Genomic DNA, 12,728 nt, shown 5'->3' with positions numbered 1-12,728 from the left:
TAAGTGTTACGTTTATTGCGTTATCTCGTCAGCTGTGATGTGGCAAACGTTTACCAACACTGTCAGTCACACTAAATTAAAGCAAATGGAGTATTTATTTGGTTAGGCGAGTTAAATCTTCGATTTTGGTTATATTTTTGCTTTTGAAACAGAGCAAAGCGTTGACCCATCCACGAATTCATAATATCTACGCTCAACCAAAACTTTTTCATTTAATCGCCGCGGTGGACCACACGATCCTTGCCCGCTACTATGGTCACCTGGCCGCCAACAACTATAAATCCTTTACATATAAAAAGCCTTGGCCTAACTATACAATTGAAGACTACTCTTGATCAAATCGGTTTAATCCATTGATCACAAAAGAGGTTCACAATCGAAACGCTTCACCACCAATGACAAAAATGCATACGAATTTTGTTGGCCAGAGAGACGAAGATCTGCTATCTCCTAGAAACAAGTGACAAAAATCGAAATTTTAAAAAGAAAATCATAATATACAACAGATAAACAAAAGGGAAAATTCATAAATCTACTAAATATTTGAAGCTGGAGAAAAATGAAATTGCTGGGAAAGTATGTGGACAAGGGGATGCAGGGGTAAGTTACATGACCTTGTAATGTAATCAATCAGCATAATGGACAATCCATTCCAGCACTGTGACCCTCATGCCCGAAGAGTCGGAGGATATGTGGCATGCTTACAATTTAATATCGGAAGGTGATAGTGTGCGAAGCACAACAATCCGTAAGGTTCAGAATGAGACGGCCACCGGATCTTCGACCAGCAGTCGAGTCCGCACCACTTTAACCATTGCCGTGGAGGGTATTGACTTTGATACTCAGGCCTGTGTGCTTCGCCTCAAGGGACGCAATATCGAGGAGAACCAGTATGTCAAAATGGGTGCCTATCACACATTGGATCTTGAGTTAAATCGCAAATTTGAATTGAGAAAACCAGAATGGGATACCATAGCGCTGGAACGCATTGAGATGGCCTGTGATCCTAGTCAATCGGCTGATGTGGCTGCTGTTGTCATGCAGGAGGGTTTGGCTCATGTTTGCCTCATAACGGCCAGCATGACATTGGTGCGAAGCAAAATTGAAGTCTCTATTCCTCGTAAACGCAAGGGCAGTGTCCAGCAGCACGAGAAGGGTTTGGCCAAGTTCTATGAGCAAGTGATGCAGAGCATTCTGCGTCATGTCAACTTTGATGTCGTTAAATGTGTGCTTATCGCATCGCCGGGATTCGTGAGGGATCAATTCTACGAGTATATGTTTCAGCAGGCCATCAAAATGGATTACAAACTATTGCTGGATAATAAAAGTAAATTTATGCTGGTACATGCTTCATCTGGCTTCAAGCACTCCCTCAAAGGTGAGTTCATAGAGAGTCTGAACATTTTTTGCAATTTTGCATTCCTCTCGAATTAGACAAAGAGTTTTGATCTTAATTAACTTGTCTTTCTTTACAGAGGTCCTACAAGAGCCTGCCGTTGTGGCCAAAATGTCCGATACCAAAGCCGCTGGCGAAGTGAAGGCCCTGGAACAATTCTATATGATGCTGCAATGTGAACCAGCTAAGGCTTTCTATGGCAAGAAGCATATCTTGCGCGCCGCCGAGTCTCAGGCCATAGAAACTTTGCTCATTTCTGATAATTTATTTAGGTAAGTTAACAACAACAACACAAAACCCCATGGAAACCAATTGGCGACCGAACATTCTATCAATTTATTAGCTATTCGCAATTGTACATCAAGTTCAATCAAGCAGAAAGATCAAGAGCACGGTCGTTGACAGTGCCAAACCTTCAACTTCAACCGAATTGCCTTTAAGTATTGCGACAGTTCTTTATATTTATTTTTTTTTGCTTTACGCTCTTTTTGTATTATTTTTTATTGCCATGTGTAGAGCATCCGTTGTGTGTGAGGGGCTATAAAGTTTGAGGTTCATTTGTTTTCAAATTCATTTAGCAACAGCGTTTCAAAGTGTTACGTATGACATTTTCAAACTCAAGGTTTATAACTGAAAGTAAATATCTATCCTAAATGTATATTGATTTAGCCAATGAGAGACGTATATATTAATTTGAATATATATTATATTCATTGCATTATTAGCATTAGACAAATATTGTAGTGGCTCAACGTTGAAAATTTAAATTGAGCCAATAGTTTTTTGCCTTACTGTATTCATTTTTTGCATGTTGAGCTTGGATTAAGTAGACTAAACCAAATAAATCCATTTCCTTTTTTGTGCTTTGTTGTAAATTAGTTAAAATTGCTAATTAGTTGAAGTTGCTTATATTATTATCTTATTGTTCAAATTAACCAAAACAATATTTAGATTAAATCGTTTCAATAAGGTAAACTCTTTTATCTTTGTTTGACCCACTTTCATATATAATTGAAGATTTTTTAATATGCTCATCTAAAAAAATCGTTCAAAACTTGTTTAATATAGGGAGAGTGTCCTTTTGTTTCTAAGAAAAGTATTTCAGGATGGAATTATCTTTTACAATAACTAGACTGTAGACTTAGCGACCCTCTAATTTGATTTCAAACCTTTTATATATTTCATTGGGTTCATTTCACATGTCCAATCCATTTTGGAATTAGCAGTATCTTATGCTGAAACAGTAATCTTAGGTGACTTTTTCTTCCGTAGTGCAGTGGGTCTTGAAACATCTTTTATATGGCTTTGAAATTTTGCATAGTTTTAGCCATTTTGCGAGAATCACGTTCAAAAGGTATTTTGATTGCCGACAAGTATGGCAGCAGATACGTGTGCGACGAGCGCCTCATGATCAAGGTTGTCTCTCTGTATCATAGGCCCCCCATTTTTGGCTGATTTATCTAGTCTGCTCTCTGATCTCCATTTTGATTCGTTTACCATTTTAATGAGCTGCTGAAATTCCAGTGAGAACATTCAGTTTATCGTCTGCTTCTGTTTTGTTTTGATTCTATTTTATTTACTTAGAGTATTAACTTAAATGCTAGAAATTGTTCTCTTCTTTCTCTTTTCCTTTTTTTGTTTTAGCACATTTAATCAGTCAGAATATGTTGTGTTTTGTTTGGAGGTTCTTGGGAGGGCTCCCTTCAATGTCGACGTCAACAATCAGAAACTATTCAGATCATGTATTGACTTTGTTGACATTGTCTTGCCTTTATCTCGACATTTTTGATTGCTGTGTTTGGGGAGGAAGAAGCAAAAAAGACAAAACATGAATAGAAGAAAAGAAACGAACAAATTTGTCTGACTTACCCTTTGATTCTTGTTTGCTCATTGTAAAGATTTTTCTGTTGTTTTTGCTGGACCAATGCGTCATGTTCATTATTATCATCAACATGATTATCATTAACATTATGTTCTCCACATCTTCTTCGTCGGTTATTGCTTTTCTCCATTTGTTCCCTTTGCCAGATACGTTTGTTGTAATCGCTTAACGTTTCTCTTAATGGCAATAAACGGCTTGGACTGCCGCAAGATGATGACGATCTGGAGGAGGAGAAGTAGGCAGAGGTAGTCCAGCATTTGCTGTAGACTTTTTGCTCAAACATTGCCACATCGGCTGCTGTATGGTCTCCACTGCGATATTGTGGATAGCCCACATCCGAAATGGTATAGTCAGGCTCTATTGTATACATCTTCTTCTCGGTGGCTCAGTGTGCGGTTAATTGGCTGGCCAACGCGGCACTTCAATAGGAACTAAAGTTGAAAGAGAGTTGACATTTAGTTAATTTTAATATTCTTGTTTTTTATTTACTTTAAATCTCTTTACTGGCATTCTTGATTGCTTTGAACACTTCAAAGAATTTGTTTTACTTCAAACAAGCTTTTTTCTTTTGTTTCTTATCAGCTTGTATATGTATTTGGTTTTTAAATCTTATAAATGAATTGTTTCACATTGATAATGAATTCTTGGTTTATATAATATGAGATTAGATAAAGAAGTTAATACTTGTATTATAATAGTGAAACGAACACAGAGATAAATTTTTAGATGAATTATAATTAATATTTGCAAAATTTTTTTACGATTTTGTTTATTTAAATACAATACATTTTAAAAATGATTTCCCACTTCAGTAGCAAAGAAATTTCTAAGAGAGTCTTAACTCAAATAAAAAACAGATAGATAATATTATATTATAAGATAATTATCATATTCAATAATCTTATAAAGTATAGAAAAAAACCCATGAAGATGAAATATTTATGCTTATTCTGTTATGCTTTATAATTTTCATCCAATTCATTTCCAACTTCGCTATATGTATAAGGAAATATAAAGAAATTACCTCAATAATTGCAAAACAATTAATTAATCTTCTAAAAAGACAAACCAATAAACAACACTCCCATAATGCTAAATATAGATAGATATATAGACCCAAGCCCTTTCACTTCTTGCTCAATTCATTGAACTGACTGAATACAAAAACAAAACTTTCACAATAATACAATACAAACAAGTAAAAAAAAAATACATTTGTATATGCAATAAACAATTGTCTTCAATAAATTTACATGCAAAGCTAGCCGGCCAGCTGCAATGGGGCAACCCGTTGAGACTAGTGAAAAACGTGTACGAATGTGCCCTAAAATTGTTGTACAAAAACAACGACAAGAAGACTAGAAAAACTGGTTGCACATGATAAATATATAGAGAGAAAGACAGAAGCATGAGGCATGAGAGAACGAACCAGTCCAGAGACGTTAAAGAAAACTATAAGTTGGCACAAAGTCGATTATGTACATGCATACATATATAAAGACATATGTATGGAACCTGGATCCAGAAAACATCAAGCGGAAAGTGGGGGGCCTGAGTGAGAGTGCTCTAAGCGTTTCCATAAACGGTGCGATTTAATAAATTAAAATTCTTTATTCTGCTGTTGTTGTTGTTGTTCGCCCACACACGCACAAACACATTAAGAATTTCTGTATATATTTTTTTGTAATTATAGCACAGAAATCTGAAAGAAATGTTCAGATAGATTCTTGTATCTGCTTTAGAGTTACCAATTCTAGGCATTCCATCAAAAGTTTCAAGTAAGGCAAAAACAGAGATCTTTCTATGTATCTTTCTATCCATTCATCGACACGCCAACTAAATGAAACGAAACCAAAAATCCAAAACAAAAAAATTGAGTATATAGTATAGTCAGAAAAAAAAGTTGCCATGAATATATGTACATTGCATGTGAACTAAATGACTGGCGGACGAATTCAAATGGCTTTGCAAATTGATAGGCGTGTGAAGGAGTCTTTGTGTATACACAAACCCAAAGATATTCAATAGACGAGGGTTACCTTTATAGTTTATCCAACGATCACTGAAATATGTTTTGCTTTTACCATATTGATTTTCTTAAACAAATCCTCTACAAACATTAATAATAGGTATACAAACAAACAATATTTTGTTTGGGTTTCTTACACTAAAATCAGTTGCCCATTTATCCAGGAAACACTATACTCGTCTATAGTGCTCTATCTATTTGGTTTGAAATTACAATATCTTTGCTTCAAACTTATTAGTTATAAAAAAGATACCCATTTGGGTTTTGGAAGAAAGTTATGTCATGTGGAATACATTTTTTATGGCTAGCCTTTAGTATTCGTGGAAAATATTTATCAGAAATTACATGTTTTAAGGTCTTTCTTAAGTTCAAAGTCTTATTTAAATAATGACAACTAATGTTATTAATTTAAGACGTGAGACTTTTCAAACTCTTCATTTAGCCCTACAAAACATAGAAAGATCTGTTGAAGAATAACAAAAAGTTCATTGACTTGCTATATCTTTCAGATACTTGGCAGTATGTATCTCTAAGGGTATATTCCACATTATTTTGAATGAGAGTATACGAATGTCGTTCAAGCATTTAAATTATATCGCTTTCTGTTGACTGTATGTATTAAGGTTGGGTTTTTGTTTGGCTTTTTAGACACATGCATATTGTATGACGATATCTGTGAATGTGTGGTTAAACGTGCTGAGTTGGCAACTTTTTGATCACAAGGTTGAAGAAATGATTCGAAAGCAATAAAAAAAAAGCAATGATAATTAAAAGAGAAATTATATATTTAAAAAGAGGAGGTTTTTATTTAAATTAGAGTGTCAGGTTTTAAGTATAAATATCAATAAAAGGAGCATTCTGGTTTTATATTTAACAGTCTGACAAATTTCTCCAGTTTTAAAAGTAACTATAATAATACAAAGTTGCCTTTTGTAATTTTTTGAAAGTTTAAGAACATATTCCCCCCATGTTTATACCGTAGTAAAATTGTTAAAATATTTTTGGCTTAATGTAATTTCAAAGGTCCTAACAATACTGGTTTGCCCTTAAGAAAAAAAGTTAAAAAACACTTATAAAATGTTCAAATGTTGAAAACTTTTTAATAATTAGTTAGTTGCTTGCTTTGAAATGAAATACTCAAAATATTCCGATATTGGCAAGAATTGTTAATTTATATAAACTATATTTAATACTAAAACCGGCTTCCTGTTTTAATAAACATTTTGTTTATATATAACAAAAGATTTAGGCTAAACATACTAATCAAATGTGCTAATCCTATTAAAGAAGAATTCTCTTCAGGAATGGTTTATTTTCCCATAGACTAACTTCTCCATAGAAGTCAAAAGTATATGGAAAATAATGCCAAATAAATCCCAAACCTCGCCAATATTTATTTTTCGCTTTATTGCTTTACACTTTGGTTATCTGCCCTTTTTCTGTAAGTTATTTCATGAAGGTGGGATTTTGGTTTTGTATATTCCCAATAAAATAAGTACAAAGTATCTGAGAGCTATTCACACAGAACCGAGATATTTGCATTGTATTGTAATTATAACTGGCATGAGAATAAAAGCTAAGAAACACAAAGTTCCCCACATTTCGCCTCTGTCTCTATCTCTCTCTCTCTCTGTCTTGGCACATTCCACATAATGTGGGACAATCGCACATTTCGCGCGACTTTTAGTATAATACATATGCATATATAATAAGCACATGTAGAAGTCAAAGTATTTGAAAGATAAGCATGTGGAGCACGGCAAGAAGAGGTTCATGTTGGGGGAACTTGAGAATAGGTTGATAGTTAATTACACATATAATATACATATACATTTCTAAGTGTATATTAACTGATATCTTTGACGGAATAAAGTTGGGGGCCCGGTGGGTCCCACTCTCATTCTTTCATTCGTCCATGACTCTGGGTCGGAGGCCTCCACAGAAAGGGGCCTCGACGTCGTCGTCGTCTACGGTTGGCAAGTGCACGCTAATTCCATTATAACAATTGATTTCATTGTGCAATCATTGCCAGACAGACGGACGGACGTCGGGTCGACTACAATGATGACAACCTTTGCGGTTAATTGATGAACAACAATAACAAAAAAAAACAGAAAAAAAACCAACACACAATATATGATACACCACAGGTAAAAGATACGGATACAGATACAGATCTGTTTTGAATTGCATTCCTCTAAGCTGAATCACAGTATCCATAGCCTTAATGCGGGATTTTCCTCTTTTTGCTATATAATTTTTGACAATTTGTCGTTCAACTTTCACTTTGTGTTTTGCCACACGCACCTTTTGGTTGTTGTTGTTATTTTGTTGTGTGCACTCTCTTTTGAGGTTTCTTGAAACCGAATTGTATGAAATTTTTGTTTTGAATTTCAATTCTTGTGCGTTTCCCCTATTCATATGATACACAAAAACGTTCGCACCGCAAGAAAGCCGCTTTGCAACTGAATTCTACACAAGCCCCCAAGACGACGACGTGGTCTCCAATCTATCTCTCTCTATGAGTAGCCCCATACGCTCTCTCTCTCTCTCTGTTTCTCTCTCTTGATAACTGCACGTGCTGTGGATCCCCATCCACATTCAATTCATACTCTTGCCCGATCGACATATTTCTCTTTTGTTTTGTTTTTTCAACTCTTTTCATCTTGTCAATAAAAATGTTAATTCAATTGCAATCTTTTGTGGCTGTACCTACCTGAATATTTTGTTGATGAAAAGGTTTTTGAACTGATTTGTACTTCACCTTACACGAATGTACCTGAAATATTCCACATCTCTTGGATATAAAGTCATAGTCATCTAACCTTTTCGTAATGCCATGATGATGAGAACCCACAATTTCCAGTTAAACACCTTGACAACTTGTGCATTATAGATTAACAATATATCAATATATAAAATGTATATATGCATATTTATTCAGTGCCATGATTAAGCACTTTGCAATTTATGAATTGTGAATCGTGTTACTTGAAATGAATCGTAATAGATATTAATTAATTCGTATATTTGTATGTACCCACTGTATGAAATGTTATATAGGTAATTGCAAAATATTTGAGTGCCTAACCGTTTTGGATTTGTCATCATTTGAAACTGTTAAATATTGTTGCGAAAGTGTTGAAAAAGAAAGATTAAAATTATTGCACAATGTAATAAAAATATTTATTAATTTATTTTAATAGATAACCATTAATTGACACACACAGTTTTTATATTAAAAAGTTATCCACAGTAATTTCCTAAAACAAGAAATAAAGTTCATATTTTTGTTTGAATTATATTAAATAAGTTGTCTTCAAGTTTAACAAGTTTTTGAAAATTCGTCTTTTGCTATTCCGTAACATGGCCAAATGTTATCCGATTTTCGAAAATAATATCACATTATAATGATTTTAATGCTTAATTTTAAATTGGAATGTTAGTTGCTCTAATTATTAAATTATCTTTTCCAGTGTAACAAAAAAATGCTTATCAACAGCAAATATTCCAATAAAACTTAATTTCATAAAGCCCCAATTTTCGCTTTATTTTGAAGTTCGAATAATGTCTTTTAATCTGCATTAAAATCTCAAAACTCTATTTCTTTTTAAATTTACGCAAAATATAATAATATTCGCAAAATATAATAATACTTTTTAAAAATAGGATAGAAATTAATTTTTTCAAATATCCAAGTGGTTGATGCCATATAAAATATGCCAAATTGCAATTTATTTTAGGTATAAATTTTTGAATAAATTGTTTGACTTTTTAATTAGAAATTAATCAAAATACTGTCTTAAAAGAAGTCGGATTAATCAAGAATTTGTTGAACTATATTTTAACTATATTTTATTTTATTAAATGATAAAGAAAATTTTGAGTTTGAAGAATGAAATCGTTCTTTTGGTCTATACTTTTTAACTTTCACGAATATCTTATAAAGCTTAGATTTTATTTATTAAAATAAATGAAAATTATTAAGTCTTATTATTGTGTATATAACTTTAAGTTTTCTTCAAACACAGACTAGATTCCTATATTTTAGCTATATTTACAAACATTTAGGTTGAAGTCTTTGTGTGTATAAACTTTGCAGTTTTTAAACAGAATCCTAAAATGGCTTCAAAGTCCTTTAGTCGAAAGATTTAAACAGTTTTCATTCATTTTTACAGCTTACAATGATAGTAATACATTTAACTTCATATTTATAATTAATTTATTTAATTTCAGATGCCAAGACGTTAATCTCAGGAAAGAATATGTTAACTTGGTTGAATCAGTGCGCGATGCTGGAGGTGAAGTAAAAATCTTTTCCAGCATGCATATCTCAGGAGAACGTGAGTAGTCCAAAAAGCCATACATATGTTCATAAAGAACCCCATTGAAATACTCGAAAATGACTCACCATGAAGTTAAGAATAGAATATTTTTATAGAAATCCTATTTGAAGTTGTGTCTACAAATGAAAAGTCAAAGATATTTTTTCTTTGCGTTGTTGCAATTTTCCTATGCTCAATTTTAATTTTAATTTTTCATTTCTCTCCTGTCGCCCCGCTGTCTAATGACCTCGTTAAATATTCTATTTTTAAATGGCTCGCACTGCATTTGCACTCACATGTGGGGGTGCCTATATAGATATATCTTTTTTGTGGAATCTCCTACCAAAATACAAAGTCCAAAATGTTGACGAAGAAAAAAAAATAAAAACAAAGATTTACAAATTTGAAAAATTGCCAAAAAAAAACACTTTCATTTTCATTTACAATTTAATGTTAATTAAAATTACATTTGCCCACTTTTTCGGAATGTTTGTATGTGTGTGTGTGTGTGTGTGTGTGTGTGTGTGTGTGTGTGTGTGTGTGATGTGTATGTTTTCCCCATTTAAATGCTTTAAATAACCATGCATTTTCTTGGCAAATGAGTCATACGAGTTTTCACTTTCAATGTTTGTAAATGGGTCGATGCAAATTTGTTGTTTCTTTTTTATTGTTAAACATTTGCAGAAAGACTATCTCAACACTTCTCAATTGATTTACTCACATTAATTGCTTTATTTGCAGTTTATATTGTTATTTTCTTAACTTCTCAAGTACCTCTTATTGTTCAATTACTTATATAAATAATTCAGCTAAAAGGGGCATAGACATCAAGTTACTACACCATAAATCACTGAATTGCCACACATACTCTCTTTAAAACCAAGAGCTGCAGGGTATAGTAATCATTTTCAACCATCTATAACCTGGCCTGACCATAAAAACATTAAGCAATTAGTATTCAAATTATTATTTTCCATTTTTCTTTTGTAAATTGAATGTGAAGTTCAAAAACTGAGTCAACGCCTAGAACAAAACCCGTGAGCCTTGGCCACTGACTCCTACGTCGCTCTAAAGCTGCCATCGCCAATCTATACTATATCTATACAAACTATACAGAAAAAAAAACACAAATCAAAGTGCATTGATTTGGCCTTGAAGTCAGCTAGAGTTCTAAGAAAAGACCGGATATTTTAATTGAGCAATGAAAACCAAAAACCAAAAGTTCACAACAAAACTCATTTCATGTTTAATTAAATAAAAAAGTTACTGAACATAACTACCAACCAATACATTTTACTCAAAAGAATAAAAATGTAGAAAATTTCTTAGAAATAATATGAATTTGTATAAAAATTTATTTCAAATTTTATATACTTTGGTGCTTAAATCTTAAAATTCTTGCAATTTTATAATTGAATTTTCTGAAATTGTAGCCAATCCTTGGTAAAAAAATACACATAAAAGTTATCTCTAATAAATCCTAATGCAAAGAGGTTATTAAACTAATTTTAATAAAGTAAAAAACTAATATTTTGTTTTTAATTTTTCTCCAGAACTTGCTCAACTCACTGGAATAGCGGCTCTTTTGCGTTTCCCCATGCCCGAACTGGAGGATAGCGATGATGAGGATGATGAAAATGGAGCAGTGGGTGGCCATCATAATGACAGCGATAGCGATTAAGTGGATTTCAATGTGTTTCTTTTTTTTTAAATAATTTTTTGGGCATTTTTTATACTACAAACGATACTTGGACTTATTAACTTAACTAGCGAACGTGCGAGACTCTGGCATTAGCAGAGCTAAAACCAATGTATAAATATATATATTAAAGTACCAACATAGATAATAAGTAGATACTTTGACAGACTTGGACTGTGGCAGGGCATATACAATAAAATATACAGAAAAGAAACTAATTTTTTTTACAATTATTCTTCATGGTGACTATACATAAATAGTTAACAAAAATGAAAAGAATCATAATAATAATGAATAAAATTAAGGAATGCATCAACTAGGTCATTTACATTAAAAGAAATTCTAAATAAATTTGTATTGCAAAAATGATTTTTAAATATTGACAGTCTAAACAATTTGCTTTTTTTGCTGTTGACAGCTAAGAGTTTTGTTGGAATTATTCATTGTTTATTCATTTAAATTGTAAATGCTACAACCATTTTTAATTGTTCATTTTTATAAAAAATAAATCTTATAATTAAACTGTCAAGATATTGTATAAAACGAATACCGTGTGCTATATTAATCTTACAAATGATGTTGCTGATGCCTTAAAATAGAAACAAAGACAGAAATGATTTAATAGTTTATACACAAATATGAATTTTTTCATCAAAGATTAGTTTGCTAGGAGGAAATTATGGGACTATGCATTTTATAAACGAAATATTACTTACTGTTTGTAGTCACAAGAGCAAGTATATCGGCAAACTCGAGAAATCAGGAAATAAATATTTTATACTGAGAAATTTTGTCTTATATGTATCTTCTCTATGAGTGAAAGAACATAACTTGATAATATTTAAATTCTGTACATTACAAGTCCAATGTAAGTTTCACAAAATAATCATTACTTCAATAACAAAATTAATAACCAACTGAAAATTACATATTGAGAAAATATTTATTTGTTTAGGTAACTATAATTAAAGATAAGCCGAACAGCACTTACTTATTTTAAATTCCCGCCACAGATTCTAACGTTAATTGCAACAGATGGCGCCACAAAAATTTGCTCAAAAAGTGAGTAAAAAGTGAGCCGGAAGTGCTAAGGTCTGAGTAAAAAGTGAGCGCCAATAAAGTTTAAAGTAGAAAGATCTTTACGAAAATTTTGTTGGCTTTATCTTTAGATATTTATTTTATTCCATTACGTAGAAAATAATACAAATACATAATACAAATTTAAGAAGATTTACATATTAAAAGGTTCGAAGGGGGAATTTTTTGGTAAGTAAAAATTCAATCATCTTTTGCTTTGAGTTAATTAACAATACCCTTCATTTATACGAACAGTTAGCTAAATCTTTGTTTCAAACTAAATCTTCGTAATCGGCAGCTTCATTTGCCAAACAATTTAA

At 32.2% G+C, this 12,728-nt stretch overlaps 2 protein-coding genes across 2 annotated transcripts; one reads left to right on the top strand and one right to left on the bottom strand.

Annotated features, from left to right (window-relative positions):
• The first annotated feature begins 58 nt into the window (after window positions 1-58).
• On the top strand, window positions 59-11,545 carry LOC6643902 (protein pelota). Its single transcript, XM_002067084.4, has 5 exons — window positions 59-600; window positions 657-1,378; window positions 1,476-1,668; window positions 9,544-9,650; window positions 11,186-11,545. Exons 1-5 carry the CDS (start codon window positions 560-562, stop codon window positions 11,311-11,313), a joined length of 1,191 nt encoding a protein of 396 aa, XP_002067120.1. The 5' UTR covers window positions 59-559; the 3' UTR covers window positions 11,314-11,545.
• LOC26530016 lies at window positions 2,946-7,760 on the bottom strand. The gene is made up of 3 exons (XM_015178117.3): window positions 7,615-7,760; window positions 3,266-3,709; window positions 2,946-3,188 (listed from the first exon to the last, which is right to left on the bottom strand). Exons 2-3 carry the CDS (start codon window positions 3,646-3,648, stop codon window positions 3,119-3,121), a joined length of 453 nt encoding a protein of 150 aa, XP_015033603.2. The 5' UTR covers window positions 3,649-3,709; window positions 7,615-7,760; the 3' UTR covers window positions 2,946-3,118.
• Window positions 11,546-12,728: the final 1,183 nt, after the last annotated feature.

This window comes from Drosophila willistoni (assembly GCF_018902025.1).
Source record: "Drosophila willistoni isolate 14030-0811.24 chromosome 2R unlocalized genomic scaffold, UCI_dwil_1.1 Seg167, whole genome shotgun sequence".
Classification (NCBI taxonomy): Eukaryota; Metazoa; Arthropoda; class Insecta; order Diptera; family Drosophilidae; genus Drosophila; species Drosophila willistoni.
This window is presented reverse-complemented; position numbering and strand designations above follow the sequence as displayed.